General features: G+C 35.2%; 2 protein-coding genes, 1 long non-coding RNA gene and 1 pseudogene across 3 annotated transcripts; 1 reads left to right on the forward strand and 3 right to left on the reverse strand.

Moving 5' to 3' along the window:
• Positions 1–803: 803 nt before the first annotated feature.
• On the reverse strand, positions 804–1,236 carry LOC125203665. Its single transcript, XR_007173421.1, has 2 exons — positions 1,110–1,236; positions 804–1,027 (listed from the first exon to the last, which is right to left on the reverse strand). It is a non-coding gene; the product is annotated as an uncharacterized LOC125203665 (long non-coding RNA).
• A 973-nt stretch (positions 1,237–2,209) lies between these two features.
• Positions 2,210–9,243, reverse strand: LOC125205391 (annotated as a pseudogene).
• A 110-nt stretch (positions 9,244–9,353) lies between these two features.
• Positions 9,354–11,335, forward strand: LOC125205390. Its single transcript, XM_048104284.1, has 2 exons — positions 9,354–10,632; positions 10,990–11,335. The coding sequence occupies exon 1, from the start codon at positions 9,712–9,714 to the stop codon at positions 10,606–10,608; it is 897 nt and encodes a 298-aa protein (XP_047960241.1). The 5' UTR covers positions 9,354–9,711; the 3' UTR covers positions 10,609–10,632; positions 10,990–11,335.
• Positions 11,336–13,376: 2,041 nt separating this feature from the next.
• LOC125203239 (transcription factor bHLH87) lies at positions 13,377–14,510 on the reverse strand. Its single transcript, XM_048101550.1, has 2 exons — positions 14,471–14,510; positions 13,377–14,361 (listed from the first exon to the last, which is right to left on the reverse strand). Exon 2 carries the CDS (start codon positions 14,342–14,344, stop codon positions 13,439–13,441), a length of 906 nt encoding a protein of 301 aa, XP_047957507.1. The 5' UTR covers positions 14,345–14,361; positions 14,471–14,510; the 3' UTR covers positions 13,377–13,438.
• Between the last annotated feature and the right edge of the window lie 2,706 nt (positions 14,511–17,216).

The raw sequence follows: 17,216 nt of genomic DNA on the forward strand, positions 1-17,216 counted from the left end.
AAATATAATTTCCACGACTAGACTATTGAATGAGTGATAGTCCTAAATTTGACCATGTCTCTTCGTTTATTATCATAAATCCATTCTCTCCTAGTATTATTACTCTTCAACCATGCTAGTATTTTATATAAAAAAATATTATTTGTATTTTTGAATGATTTTTCTTCTAATTCTCTCCCAATAGATCTCACAAAACTTTCCAAAGATAAGAAATTTATATACTTTCCAAAATGCATCTAGTTATTCAAATTTGATATAATTGAATGGCTCAAACGAGTCATCAGGTAAAAAATTGATTTCGCGTGAATTTTCAATATTATATGAAATCGTTCAATTCATGCTATTGCATGGATCATTGATTTTAGTATAAACACCTTATTTTATAATTTGTTAAGATTTAAATAATCTATTTACACAAAATAGTTAAGAGTATAATATAATTTTAATTTTAATTATTATTTATATGATCTATTCTTCCATAATTAATAGTCATATTTATTCCATTTTCGATCATTCACAAAAATAGTAGCATTTTATTTTTGGTAAGTTTCTCTCTATTGTAATGAAATGGACGAGAACAAAACAAACATAACTTTGAACAATAAATCTCTTTGTACTATAATTTTACCTCCTTAGTACTACTATCAATTAGCAATCAATTTTTTGTACAAGCAATTATTATCGGTTTATAATATGGTATGCTTCTTGTTAAAAAGACCCACCATTGCAAATTTTATTCTTCCTTTAGTAATATAGTAAATTATCTTGTTATAAGAGACTAACAAAAAAACAGATCAGGTCAATAAAAGTATAAGTTTTCTATGATTCTTGATATTTATTTGATCATATCAACTGTATATGCCGACATACACAACACATAATGCACAAATCACACTATAAAAAATAGGACAATTTTTTTTGGGATAGTCGCATCACGGCAGATATGGGCAGGCGCAGATGCAGCAAGGCGGCGTGTCGGCCTTGCAACACGAGCAAGGCCCACACGACCCGTCCCTAAATTGAAACTCTGCACACAACACCCACAAAATTTTAGTATGATGAAACAAAAGTATAGACAAATTTTGATATGATTTTGGTAAGAATGTTACTTGTCTTGCTAGTGGCTCGAGCCGCCTCGGATGGCACAATGGCCGTGGCGAGGATGATGAAGAAGATGATGAGAAATGATGCTATGATCAAATTACTCTTCTTCATGTTTGCTCTATGCTTTGATTTGTGTAATCTATGGTAAGTCTAAGTGATGAGTGATGAGATTTTGCTGAAATTGAGCCTACTTTTATATAGTGGTGTGTAAATGCTACGAATTTAATTCACTTATTTTCATGTTTCTACGAATTTGCTGATGAACATTTTGGTCCTAATTTCAAAAGTCTCATAAATTAATTAACGTTGACGACGTGTTAAACACTTCACTAGGAAGAACTTTTTTGTGGAAAAATAGGTATGCGTAGACAAGAACAACTTCTTTTAACAAATTAAGTAGACTTAAGTCGATGCAAATTTCTTTCTAAAAATAAAATAAAATCTGAGAAATTACTGTAGAAGCTTTGAACTTTATCATTTAATACTCCTAGGCTCCTCTAAGGTGTGGAATTGACCCATTTATATTTGTATGCATCACGATGGGTTGTACATCATGTCCTAATTAAATTCAATTCGAATTCATTAATCCCAATTTGCATTATCAACATCTGTAGACTATATATGTATATATACTCCACATGTTATGTCACGTAACTTTTTGAGCACCCGTTCTCAGTTAGTTTCTTTTAATATTATTTATTTTATTATATTATATATGTATATATATTAATTATAATAACTCAAAATTATTATTGATGCAATTAATTTTAAAAATAACTTAAATATAAAAAAGTTAATATTTTTCCTATATAAATTTAATTTAATAATATTTAAAAAATAAATATTAATATTAATAAAAAATTTAATATAGTATTAAAATAAAATTTACTATAGTATATAAATGAATAAAATAATGCTAAGACAAGGTGGGTGAAAATTTTGGTGGGCTTATTTGGGCTATGGGTTTTTACAGATTACATCGGATTTAATATTGGGCCTCTTATTTCCTTAAGTGGGGTTCATTAAAGACCAAAGAAACTTTGATCAATTTGAAACAGCTAATTTTTTCTTCCAATTTTTATGTAGTAAGTATATCTTTAAATAATTGGCATCCAAAATCACTAATTTTTAGTTCAACTCAAACAACAACAAACATATTACTCTGTGATTGAAACCAACACAATACATATATTGAAAAAAACATACAAATACAATAATACCACTCAAAAACTCTACAATCTCATCCCATCACTCTCTCTTCTCACAAGATTCCAACACTTGTTCACATCACCACCTCAATTTAGCTGGGAAATACTGTATGAGAGAGAGAGCATCACATGATTAGAATCAATACAAAACAAAATAAGTCAAGTCACATACAACCAAAAATAAATAAAATCCAAATGTATGGCCACAAAAATTCACCTTTTCAATGAGAGAGAGGTAGTAAGGCTTCACTTCCTCCACATTGATCCTCACCTTACTCTTGCTGTACAAATCATACTTGCTGCAATTCAACAAAATCACAAACCACCAAAACAAGTAAGCAAAATAGGAAAAATAAAATGGATTCTTGATTCTTGATCACTAGTTTAGGCAATTCTTTACTTGAATATTTGAAGCCACTTGAGATTTTCTTCATCTTCCTCATTCATCAAGTGCTTGTAGGCCCCGGATCTGTGCAAAGCTGAGGCAACACAAAAATCAGATCGCGGGCCCCACCACCGAGATTCGAAGAATATTTAGTTTAAATTATTTATATATGTACCGTAGAATGAATGATATCGGATTATGAAAAGGCCAGCAGATGGCAGACTTGATTTGTTTTCCTTAGCCACCTTTAAATAAGAAGAAAAAAAATTATATGTCGAATTAACACCGATAAACATATGATATAAAAAGATGTGACACGAAAATGTAACATAAGTATGGCGTGTACCAAATACATGTAGTCGTCGTGCCCCCACGACATGAGTACTTTGTCGAGCCCACAACCCTCCTCGTATGCTCCGAACTTGGTGTTGTATGTAGGGTTGTTGTAGTCCGGATTTTCCTTAAAATGCTACACAAAATTAAACAACAAAAGTAATTAATATTCAAAATCTCTATAATGTTTCAAGTCCTAATTAAATAGTTCAAATTTTGGCTAAAGACCTTGTGATGAACAATGGATTCGTCGAAAGCACATCCAACGGGGAATGTATCACCCACGACCGCCCATTGAGGTAGCTCCCCGAAGCTAGGGTGAAGAAGAACTTTTCCAAGATCTACACGAGGCGAGTTGTGTTAGATTAGATTGACAATACATGTGCCTGAATATTCGGATGAAATAATTTATACCGTGAATTAGGCCGATCAAGTGTAGCCAGTCTTGATCCGGATAGTCTTTTCGGATGGCTTCAGCAGTTTGCAACAAGTGCTCAATTTGAGGCTCATCCAAATCAGGATCACTCTCATCAACAACATTGTTTAGGAGTTCACAACATTCCCATATGCTCATTTCCACCTTGTCCAATTTCCCATATTCTTCTCTCATTCTCTTCACCTGTACCCAAAAATTAAATTAAATTAATAAAAATATTAATTCTCCTGTAAAAAAATAAATTAATGTGAGTGAGAAATTACAAAGTCATAAGTCTGGTTAATGTGATTGGTTCTATAGAAATTCTCCACTCCTTCCTGCCTCTCACTTTCAGCATCATAATCCCTGTTTCACATAAAACACACTATAATTAATTCACTAAATTATGCAAATAAAATTGAGTGAACTAAAGTCCTACCCATTATTATTATTATTATTATTACAAATAATAAGCAATTAATTATATAAATATGTGTGTGTAAATTGATTGATTTAAGTCCTGAGAAAGGGTCATGATTATTCCTGGTCCAGTAATATGAATTTGTCATATGTCCACACATAATCCAGAATTTTGTTGGTGGTGCTATCATGTCATGAATCAGTAATTACTGATTACCCAGAATTTAATGATGATTAATAAACAGTTAATCAAGCAATGTTACTTGAGTTCATCCAATTAAAATTAAACGAATTATGGGAGAGAAAAAACACCTAAAATTATGGCCAAAGGAATTGGCATGTGGCATCACAAATCCTTCATTGTAAATCAAATCATTTTCACTATGCCCCTTTTCATCCACTTCAAACCCTGTTTTCAGCCACAAAAAGATAAATACACAAGAATAAAATTAACAAAAAAAAAAAACTGAAATTAAATTAAATCCATAATAAATCCTTTAAATTAAGAACTAAATAAACATATGTATATAAACTAAAGAAAAAGGGTCAAGACATCTAAAGGGGAAAATAACAGATCTGAAGTAAAAAAAAAAAAAAACAATAATCTGAAAAAAAAAATTAAGAAAAAAAAGGAAAATTACCAAAGTGAGGGTGGTGAGGAATGATGATAGTCATCTTTAATCACAAAAAATATGAAGAAACGAAGAAGAAGGAAAGAAATAGTTGTTGGTGGCATTTTTGAGGGAGAAAAAGAGCAGTATTTATAATTGCCGGAAAGTCCTTCCCTGAGAATTCGGAGGAATGAAGTCCTTCACTGAAATTCTACAACTCTTATATACTTTATCCTTCATTATAGTAATATTTATTTAATTTAATATTCTACTATTCTATACTAGTATTTTGATTACTTAGGAATTCATGACTTAAACCACCACCCACCCCAGCTGTCCATGCAATAAAAAAAAAACAAGATATTATTGAGAGGCGCGTGGGGCCCACGCTGAGTCAGACTCGCGTCGGATTATCACATTTCCTTCTATTCGGAGTGGGGCCCAGTGACGTGGATGCCAGCCAAGGAGTTAGACATTTCAAACCTTAAAACAGATTCTGTTAAACAGTAAATGCGTTGATCTTCTTCAAATATAAAATGGCAGCAGGCATAAAATTTCGAAGTAATCAAAATATGTAGTATGTTGGATAAGCTTATCCTCAAACGTTTAATTTACAACACAAAAAATTATATACATATTGAAATTCATATATAGATACTATATGGATTTATTATTTTATTGAAACTATATTTTTATAAATCTAGATATGAAGTAGTACTATTTCTGCCTGAATCAATTTTGTCTTAATCTTTTTGATTTGTCAATTACTATGTCAATCTTATAATCGTAATTTCATAATGCAACTCTTGTTCTTTCTTATAAAAATGAGAATTAGGTTATCTGACATAAAAGATTTGGCTTCGATCATATCCCATCTAATTTTTAATGTTTGTTTCATCCGTGTAGAATTCTAGTTTCGTCAAACTCTTTACAACCAAATATAATAATGTGCCTTATAAAGTGATGATAATAAAACATAAGTCATGTCCCATCTATTTTTTAATGATTGTTAAACTCTCTTACCAAATATTTTAATGAAAAGAGAATGAAGTGTTACTTGTATGATTGGAGAATGTAGCACGCACAAGTCAATCGATCTGATCTAGTAGTAATACGCAAATCAATAGTGGTGGTCAAGAAAAAATGTGAAGGAACTCTAAGTTCCAAAATAAATTATGCAAAATGGACCAAGATGATGTGGAATAAGTCTATATTATTCTTGTATTTTTATTGGGATATTTGTCACTAATATTATGAAATTTTTCAAATTTTTTTTTGTTTTCATGAACTTTAAACTTCACATGTACTTATAACTTTTAAATTTTTTTGACTAATCAGTGGCATAAATCCCTACCTATATATCTTTATTTCTGGACCGTTACATTTTAGTATAATAAAACTAATCAAAAATTAGAGTGACTTTACTTTAGTGAAGGTTTTGACTATATATCTTAGACATATATTATTAGTTGTGAGAGAGTAGTTATTTTACAATTTTGTTATGATAAATGACAATCTTTAACTTGATAATCCATTTTTAATAGTCACATTCAGTAGTGTCTATTTTCAGTGCTGAAAAGAGTACTAATATTATTTTCAATTTTGGAGAAAGAGATATGAAATGAGATATTTTGTGTAGCACCCAATGCATTTGATAATCATAAGGTATTCAATTATTACTCGCTTTCTTTATTCGATAATTAAACATTTCTCACACTTAATTATTTTGGAAAAAAGAAATTTTATTTTCTCTATTATGTAATTCACTTTCATTTTTTATTATCTGCAGTATTTATTTAATTTACTAAATAACACTTTCTTAATATTTATACCCAATAAAAATATAGTTTTACTTCGTCGGTCACCGTCTAAGCAACTATTGTTGGTATTGCCACGTCATTGCTCAAAACAGTTATGCACCACAAACTCTTTAATTGAGCTGCCACGTGGAATTTGACGAAATGTGTGATCTTTAATGTTGTACAAGTGTTAGTATATTCATCAATCACAACGCAATCACTCAAAAACTAAATTCACTTGAGTAAAAAAATTTGATGACTCCATACCTCAAAAAATAAATTTTGATATAAAATCTTCTTAAACTATACATTAAACTCAAATCTACTTTTGATATTTTTTGCATAACACTACTAAATATGATGTTATTGTACAAATTTTATGAGATAAAAATTTGAAAATAGTATAAATTTTAAATTTAATATAAATAACTAGAGTAAAACTATTTTTTGACGGGACGTACTTATAAATGATTGGAAATGATGTTAGTAAAGCTCACTGTTAAAAGAATCGCCTATTATATGGAACCAAAATAAATTATGGAACCGTCGAAGATGCAGACCTTTGCGAAGCCATGTAGCTAATCAAGAATAAGATCACAAGCAACATAACTCTTAATAATAGTAACATATTGAAAACGAAAGCATGAATGTCGTAACTAACCAGCATTACTCAAAACTGCCTAAATCAAACATATATTCGAATATTCCAAAGATATCAACTGTAAGGAATGAGAAAACTGGTTCCTAACATACAAACTGACTATACCTGTCTATGTTACAATGTGCTATCGCATATAACCTAGTAACTAACCTTCTCACGTGTCGGCATCGGCCATCTGTTATCAGGAGTTAGATAATTGACTCGTACTGGAAGTTGAACGACTCACCGTTGGTACAAAGCTAGTTTCTTAGGATTTCTTGGCTGCTCGTTCCCTCCAAACTGAATAGATGCAAATCAGTTGTTATATTTTCATTCTCTTGGATGGGCCTTGATCGATGATCGGATCAACAGTCGCCAACTGCTCCTGCTGGGTATCGGAGCTCTTCTCCCCCTCGGCAGTGGGAGGAGCATAGCCCTCCGGAAAAGGTGGTGGCGGAGGAGCAGGAGGCAGCTGTGAAGAAATATAACTTAGTCGATATGCATCATGGAATAAAATGGTTAAGAGACGCGATAGAGGAGCTATTTTAACATCATCGAATTGATTGATACGAGAAAAAAGTAAATACACGATCAAGAGATATGGTCACCAATTGCATATCCTCCGCTCTACACTCTGATGCTTTCCTTTTACTCTCGCTTAAAACTATTCTCAAAGAACATAAAAATGATGATATCTTGAAATAAATTGATACAATTTGCACCAATAAAGCAAGATTGCGATCTACCTTGCGTTGCAGTGAAGCAAGAATATGGTCTACACGCTTAAGTTCCTTGAAGTTAATGGTCTCTTTAGGAGCTTTAGGTTCAGAGCTTGCATTCTCATTTTCAGCATCCACTGTTTCAGAGAAAAGACACAAATGAATGCAACACTCTGTAACGCACAATTCCATTTCACGAGCTTCCTCTATTTATGCAAGCATGAGCTTTCAACTATGGAGGATCTACAGGTTACTATATACTAGTAAATGTCCTCTCTTTTCTCTACCAATTATCAGTTCTCCTGCTTTTATATCATATCTGGTGGAGGAAATGGAGGACGTGTTATGCTTAGGGTGCTTTTTTCGCATCATGCAAGGAACAACAAAACGGATTGGTTTGAAGATACTGTTATTACAGAATTCTTTGTTATAGCAATGAAATCAGTAGATACCGTATCCAATTTTCTCTAACTTCGATGCTGCAGTATTGAACGCCTTCGATATATGGTACAGCGCACGTCCCTGGCAGAAAATACCTCTGCATTAGACAAGCAATACCGGAAGCCTAACAATACACAAGCTATTACATATCATCTCAAGTTTATGCAAGAAGCTACATCTGATCTGAAAATCAACAGCATGGTGGAGGAACGAACATGGACACTGAATCGTTCTAGAGGGGTTAGGATCAATATAATTGGACATCCACTCTCTTCCTAATACCTAAAAACATGAAATCCCACGATAGAAAGACATAACTCAGAGACTGAAAAAGATAAATCATTGCATCCAAAAGAATCAAAATGAAAAAGAGTAACGAGACTAAGATATGATACGCGCATGCAACAAAGGCCACTACCAAATCATTCAACAACGGGATAAACATTCTGATTCTGAAAGAACGACATACATACATATAAGTATTTCAAGCTCGGAGAATCACAAGAGGTAGAGGAATACTAACAGCTCGAGAAGAGAAGACGTTGCAGAGCTGAGGCGCCTGGTATACCGATCCATCCAAGACGTAGTAAGTCAGCATAGGCGTCACTTTCTCAGGTCCATCCCTCTTTTGCTTCTTAAAAACAAATAAGTGAGGCTCCAACACTTCACTCAACATAAACTCTGTTCCTGTCATCTTCCTTGATGCAGAAAAATACCAAATTCGTCACATCCAACTTCACCTCAGCACACACAATCTTCACAAACTCCAAATATTTCTACAATTAAGCTCAATTTCAAGCAGACCAAAGGAAATTACACAATGAAAAATGTATAATCATAGCCATCTCTACAACCTGGATCGAATTAATGCTTACCAAAACACTGATTCAAATTTCCAATCCTAAACAATAGCAATCGAACTATCTGATAGAAATCAATCAAAATTGAGACTTACGAGAGGTGAGAGATGTCGAGGGGGTGAATTGCGCGGATCCGAAGCTGCTCAATAGTCGTAGAAGGGGGAGAGGGCGAAGTAATCGAAAACTAGGTTTCGATCGAGCGGATATGTGTTGAGCCACAGCTGATCGCGAAAGCAAATGCTAGTCATGTCTGTTCCCGGCGCCGGCGGTGGAATCATCGGCGTCGTCGCCATGGCTGTTATCCTGCAGAGTAGAAGCTCAATTTTGGGGGCGAAAAGTCACACATTTTTGGTCGATTTTTCCAATTAAATTTTTTATTTAATTAGAGGCGAGGAAGTCTTTGGATTTAGGTCCCTTCCTTTTGAAGAGTCTCTTCTCTCAAAAAAACTGTTTTTTTCTTCCACATATTTCCTCTTGCTTGTTTCCTTTCTCTAGAAAAAAAAAGAGAAAAAAAAAAGAGGAAATATAGTTGAAATAATCCCCAGGTGAAATTTCCATGAAAGTTTCCTAATAGCTATCGACCTGTTGGAATTCAACTCTGTGGATTTGGATTCCAACAGACCAATACTCTTCCATCCAATTCACCCCAAATCAATTTCCCCCAATTCAAAAATATTCGCCACCTGTTTGAAGAATTGCCCCAGAGAGGAAGAATCTCTTATTCCTGATCAAAGTTGCAATCTTTATTCATCATACGAAGAAAAAGAGGATAAAATATGTCTAGCATCTATTCGAATTCGATATCCTCTGCGAATCAATCTCCGGCGAGATCAAGTGATCAGAAAATCGCGCAGTGCACGGTGAGCTGCGTGTATCAGACGCACATTGCCGGCTACTGGCGCAATGCGACTGTGGTGTGGAGCAAGAACGTTATGTTGAACTCGTTGTGGATCTCTGTGGAAAGCGTTGAGCGTGATCAAGTTTGCTCGTGCAAGCTCGAGCTTAAACCTTGGCATTTTTGGTCGAGGAAAGGCAACAAAAGTTTCATGGTTGATGGGAATCAGCTCGAGCTCTACTGGGATTTCCGATCAGCCACATTCTCCGGCCCCGAGCCGAGTAAAGACTTCTACGTGGCATTGGTTTTCGGTGAGGAGGTCGTGCTGTTGCTCGGTGACATGGAGAAGAAGGCGTATACGACGACGAAAGCTCGGGCTGCAATGGTCGAGGCTCTGATGTATTACAAGGAGGAGCATGTGTTTGGCAAGAAGTCGTTCTCCACGAGGGTGAGGTTCGATCAGGGCAGGGAGCACGATGTCGTGGTGGAGAGCTCGACAAGTGGGGATAAGGATCCGGAGATGTGGATTAGCGTTAATGGGATTGTGTTGATACACATTAGGAACTTGCAGTGGAAATTCAGGGGCAACCAGACTGTGGTAGTGAATAATCAGCCTGTGCAGGTCTTCTGGGACGTGCACTCGTGGCTGTTCTGCTCGCCTGGGACGGGCCACGGCCTCTTCATCTTTCAGGCCATTGGCGAGGGGGAAAGTGAGGGGGATGACGACACTCAGGGCGATGGGAGTGACTGCAGCGGCCCCAGCAAGTACTCCTCTGCGAGGAGCTACTCAAAGGCTGCGGAGACGTGCTTCTTTCTGTATGCGTGGAAGATTGAGTGAGGGAGGAAAAGAGGCTTAAAAGAGGTAAGGGGGTGTAAAAGGCAAAGTGGTGTAATCTTGTGAATGCACTTTGTTTTTTGGTTTTTATTGTTTGTGTTCTTGATGGTTGTTTTAACTCACATGTTTTGTGCTAGAATAGAACATAAACTGACTTTTTTTTGGCAAGTTATACCCTTCATTTAGGCCAAGAAATCATTTTTCTGAATGTATCATCAAAACTGTTGGTTTTCAAGTCTTTTTATTTCAAGATTTCTAAGTTCATCATATGCTCTCTTAAATTAGCAGATTTTGAGACGTCTGAGCTTCTCTCTTAGCATGTCTCTGTTGATTGTAATTGGATGTTACCAGATTGACTATCTCTTGTCACCTATTCTATGGCAGGATTACTACGTTCGACCAAAGACTAACCGGCTGATCCTTCAAGGGGAAGCTCTATATACAAACAAGGCTGCTCCCCTCTTTAAGAATACATCAATTTTTTGTTCCTGATATTAATGCACCATTTCTGAATCTATAGTCCATGATAAACAACTAACTCTACCTTGTATCTGCTCCACGCGACGGCTGCCTGTACGAGATGTTTTGCAGCTACAGAAATCTATGTAACAGAAGATCACCACCCATTTGTTTGTACCAGGCAAGTTAAAAATGTAAATAAACTTCAAACATACATGATGATGGAAATCGACGATTGCAGAAATTTTGTGAAAAAGACTGCATTTTTGGATACTATTTCATTCACCATAAACTGCTAGCCCATCTTCATGATTTCATGTAGCAGTTCATCTTAGAAGGTGCTACCTCCTAACTCACTGCTGTTTGTGTTGTATTATGTGGATATATATGAATATGCCAATGTGTATGTATGAATATGGACCTGCTGTTGGGTGAATCTTGCTCGAATGTCGAAACTAGGATCTTGCAACATCATGTGTGTGTGTCTAGGAGTTTTGTTCCCTCTAAATCAATATGAATATATTTGAGTGTTGGGTGGGATTTGATCATCTTCGTTTGCATCTTGTATTTCTGTGTGTTGTATGCAAAGACACCATAGCCCATACAGATTTGCATTGAGTATTAGTATTTCTATTTCTATTTCTATTTCTATTTCTATTTCTATTTAGGTAAGTGATACTCCCTCCGTCCCAGATAATTTGGGACACTTTGACCTGACACGGGTTTTAAGAAATCTAATGGAAAGTGAGTTTAAGGTCCTCTTTTAAAGTATTAGTTTTATAATAAAATGTGAGTATGAATGAGTTAGTGGAATATATGGTCCACTACCAAAAATGGTAAAAGTGAAGTGGGACAAATTATGAGGGACGACCCGAAATGGAATACTGGGTCGAATTATCTGGGACGGAGGGAGCAGATGATCAATGTATTGGGCTTTTAAAGCAAGTTCTGAAGAATGGGCTCAATAAAAGTGTTAAGGTAGCTTGAGAGATGGGCCTTTCAGAGAGGTTTTATGTAATTAATAACTAAATAAGGATTAATTTAATAAATTGCTACTAAATTGTGGTATTTGTATAATAGTGTTATAGGTGAACTTCCATAAAAACCACAAAATTTGGAATTTACTGCGTTAAACCTTAGTGTCGTTTTTGCTTCTGTTATTGTTTCTTATAATTTTCCTCCCTAAATCAAGAGCACATTTTCCCCTAAAACCAAACACACACACAAACATATTTCTCATACATATTAAATTTGTTTAATCCATGGTCAGATTAATAATCTAGTGGCCACAAAAATTTTGAACAGTGAGTAACAGTAGATGTATGCACGTGCAAGTTGGGGTGATGAGTCCAAAAAAACACCTCAAAAAATGACAAAAAATAGGAATAAAACATGTGCATAGCATTAAGCCATCAATGTTTTTTGTTCTGAGAATGGTGAGTTTCAAGGGTCACGCTTTGGATTGAATCAAGGAGACAGGACCACTGACTAATAACGCACTACTCTACATTAAGAGAATGTTTGCCACTGTGGTTAATTACTTAAAATTAATACCTTAATTATTTTAATACAAACAAACTAGATCACTCCCTAGATAAAGTGCCACTTAAGTACAAAACACTTCAATATAATAGTATGAGTAAAAAAAGGTCTTCAATATAAGTTGTTTAGGAGCTTATAAAATTTTAAAATATTTGGAAAAATAAGTTACTAATCAGTTTATAAGATGTAAAAATAAGCTCCAACAACGATCAAAATTAAACATTATATACGCATTTGTAAAAAAAATCATTATAGATGGAAAAGGTGATCTGAAATCCACTTTCCCTTGTTCATTTTATATTTTGACTACCACTTATAGTGGTCTTGCATTGTGGGTGTCATGATTATACTCATCATTAAAAGATGATTTATACAAGTATCTACTTAAAGCAATGAAAAAAGGCAATGCTAATGATGGCTTCATAATTATGATCCTTCAACTTTTTAGCATGTCAAAACCCAATTTTGCAATCATCTAACATCATCAGTATCTAATGATGAAAGAGTATCATTACAAAAGTCATAAAAGAGTTAATAATCGCATTTTATCATGTCAAATATACTCTTACCTAGACCAAATAAAAAAGAAAAATTGATTTAAAACAAGGTAAATACTTGATTTGGACTCATCATTTTAGCATTTTATCGAAAATATCTCACACTAATAAAGGTAATACCGTAAGTTTTATTTCGAAATTAAAATGTCCCGATAAAAAATTTCTAGACGAAATTGCCTCTTATGCTCGCCTGATTTTTTTTTTTTTATCGGGACATTTTTAATTCAAAATTTAAAACTTTTTACAATTAACCATACGACGTTTTCGTCAAAACGCTAAAATGACGAGAACCGGGGCTGCTGCTGCTGCATTGCGAACGAGTAGCTTGGCAACGGCGAAAATGCAAAATTGGCGGGAAAATTATGGACCGTCGTCGGATCAATCAGACTCTTCTTCCCCAACGCTTCGAGAGCTCTGACCTGCGATCTGAGGAATTTGAGATAATTCGCCGCTTCATCGAGCATCGACGCCGTGTCCATTTTCCGGCCGCCGGGGACCAGCTTCTGCAAAGCCCTGATCCTCTCGCTGATCCTCTCTCTCCTCTGCCGCGCCGCCACCGTCTGCGGATCGCTCGAAACCCGCACGTTCCTCCTCCTCGGCCTCTCCGCCGCCTCCTCCTCGCCGAAGCTCACCGGCCTCAGCGCCGCCGCGCGGTAGATCAGCTCCTTCACCTGCGCGATCGCCTCCGCGTCCGCCTCGTCGCCCGACGACTGGAAATTGATGCTCGTCGATGACGGAATCGGAACCCGAACCGGATTTTCTGATCTCGCCTTTTTCGGTTTTCGCCGGAAACCGCCGCCGTGATCGGAGAATCTCGACCGGAAATCGAGATTCGCTGATTCGATCGGCGCCTCTCTCTTCCTCTTCTTGCTGTCATCAGCTGAAGATCCGCGGTGATCTTCAGTGATTTCATCGGAATTTCGCGAAACTGAAGTAACTGTTTTCCTCAGTTTCGCGAAATTCCATAGGTTTTCGCAGTCCGAGAAAATGAGGGAGATTTCGTCGTCTTGTTCGGCTGATGTGGCGGTGGTGTTGGTGAGGCAGTCGAGGGACTCGAATGAGGCGGTGTTGGCTGCCGATCCTGCATTGACGGCGACATCCCAACCGCCGCAGAGAGGGTTGTTTGTGCTTGACATTATCAAGCTTTGTTGAAGCTCATTGCCCCAATCAATATTGTCCATTTGATTCTTCTTTGTCACTATTAATCATGAAATAAGGTTGTTTTAGCTAGCAAAATTGGGACAAGTATGTGGTGCAAAATCAAGAAAAAGAAGAAGAATAAAAGATGTAAGTTCTCAAATACATACCTTAAAGAGGAGAAGAATCAAGAATTAGTTATGAATTGTGTGGATTTGGAATAGAAGCTTTTATAGAAAGAATAATTGGAGGGTTCATGTATATTTTAATATACAACACTAAAAAATGAGCAGTACTTGGAAACTAGTACTACGTGTCCGTCCCCAATTAGGAGTCACACTTTGACCGGACACGGACTTTAAGAAATGTAAAGAAAAGTTAGTTGAAAAAGTTAGTGGAATGTGAGATCTATTTTTTTATATTAATTTTATAATAAAATGTGAGTAAATTGAGTTAGTGGAATGTGAGACCTACTTACTATTTATGGTAAAAATAAAGTGTGACTCTTAATTGAGGACAAACCAAAATAGAAAAGTGTGACTCTTAATCGGGGATGGAGGGAGTATTTGATTGAAGAATTTTATAATTTAGTATAATATTATTTTATTTTGACAGTTGACAGAAGATACATTTGGTTTTTCAAAAGGTAAGGCTTAGTGAAGAGCATGAGATTTGAGAGAGTAAAGTAGTACTCCAAAGGTTGAATTTTATTTTAATGAAATATTTATATGAAGTGGGGAAAGCTCTGAGCCTCCTTTTAGCTGCTGCTATTTTAGCATGCGCTCTGTAAAGGTTGTAATTTACAAGATTAAATTTTGAACTTCAAAGATTTCCACTAATCATAGTTTAATCATAGCTATTTTTTTTTGCAGTACAACAGTTATAAAGTATTTATCATATGGAAATGGAAAATGACCTTTTAGATAAAACACCATAGTAGAAGGAAGGAGGTGAGTAGTGGGAATGATTCCAAATTTTAAGAGGATTTTGGTAGGCGATACAATTTGTGTTTTGCTATCTTTATCATTGATAAGATACTAGATAATACAACTTCCAACTTGCTCATAGGATTTTGTCTCCTTCATATTTCAACTCTATTAGTAGTCTTCTCATTTGTTTAGTTTATCATCATTATATCACCACCCACATTGGGTGATGATACAATGTCACGGGTCGATTGATCCCACTATCAACCCACGATCGATCCATGAGAAGCAGAAAATTTCATTAAGTTCATCTTTAATTTGAAGATGTCACAAGTTGGAGTTGACTTCCGTTCTTCATCCGCAATTCTTACTAGCGCCAGTTGTCATTTTACACCTACCTTATTATGTTAGCAACGATCTTCTCCACTATGTTTAATCCCACAAGTTCTGTTTACTGGATCCGTCATTGCATAAACACATGCACACAAAGGTAGACCTTGCTACACTCTCTCTCACACGAGTTTCATTTCCTAGATTAGTCATTGAACGTTCGCACACAAAGTTAGGCATGACCACTCTCTCTCATTCATGCACACACAAAGTGGCTAGATAGGCAGGCATTGAGAAATCAGGGAAGGTTGTTCAGATGGGTTTCCCACATGCACCCTATCAATACAGCTCACCAAAATGGGCTGCCATTGCAATTTCAGCTGCTTATTTGTCAACTCATTATTTAAAATGAAAACCAACAATTTTAAATCCCTAATCTTTATTAAAAGATCTATATAATGTTTTTTTTATTTTAAATTAATAAATTCAATTATCAGGCTTACATTATAAATTAAAACTGCTATCTTGGATTTGACGGTTTGCTATCATCAACTACATTAGTTTTTTTCTTGTTCATAATGAATGGTACAATGTCGGTGGTCAAAATAAATACCGCTTGAAATTCATCAACAATAATATTATCTTCTCAAAATCAGTGATACAATTTGCCCAATACTTATACCAACCATATTGATCAAATAATAATATTCTTTGGTCTATAGTTAACTTATTCCAAGAATGAAAACAAATCATATCAAATTCTTGAGATTTAGTCATGTCACATTATAGTACCTTCTACGCTTATAAAATTACTACTCTGTATATTAGATTTAATGGGGGCCCAAATTTAACGCGGCCCACTGTGGTCCCCCTTCTACGCCGATCCAGTAATAAATTCGTTGGTTGATGCCTTCAATTAGGTTTGAACTCGAGATAAGTACAATTGAATGCAACTAAACCCAATTCCAAATTCAGTTCCGACACTAGTTAAATTGATTACTATCAATTTAGTAGTATTTAATTTGTTTTTATGACTCGTTTACAATAATAGCAGATCCAAACAATTATTTGGATACTAGAACGTTGAATCAATCATAAACAGTGTGTATAGGTCAACTCTCCAATTTCTATTTTTTGCATACGTTTGTCTCTTATAATGTGTTATGGAAGTATGAATAAATGGATTATGAACTGTGGAGGTGTGAATAAATGGACTAGAAGTATAGGGGAGTGTTATATTGCTAACTCAATGCTTAATTGCTAACTACAACTCAATAATAGTCATTAGATATTCAAATTAAAGGCCTAGATCATTAACCACAAATGTCAATACGATCAACAAAAAACGTCAATAAGGCTATATAATTAATTCCAATTAAAATCAATAGGGGTATTATTCCGAGTTTCCGACTCCACCCCGGGCTCAAGTATGTTTTGCCGGTTTAAGCTAACAATCACTAAAAGTGGCCAGCTCAACAAGAAATCATCCAATTATAGTTGTCGGAACAAATGTTGAAGAGGTAATTGTCGGATTATATGAGTTTAATCCAACATTAATAGCAACATATTTTTTAAATAAAGTTGTCCAAATTTGGATACATGTACTGAGAATTTTGTCACATTCAATGTCGTCGGCTACCACCGTCCAAAATCCGGTTGT

The sequence above is a fragment of the Salvia hispanica genome, chromosome 2, assembly GCF_023119035.1.
Source record: "Salvia hispanica cultivar TCC Black 2014 chromosome 2, UniMelb_Shisp_WGS_1.0, whole genome shotgun sequence".
NCBI lineage: Eukaryota > Viridiplantae > Streptophyta > Magnoliopsida > Lamiales > Lamiaceae > Salvia > Salvia hispanica.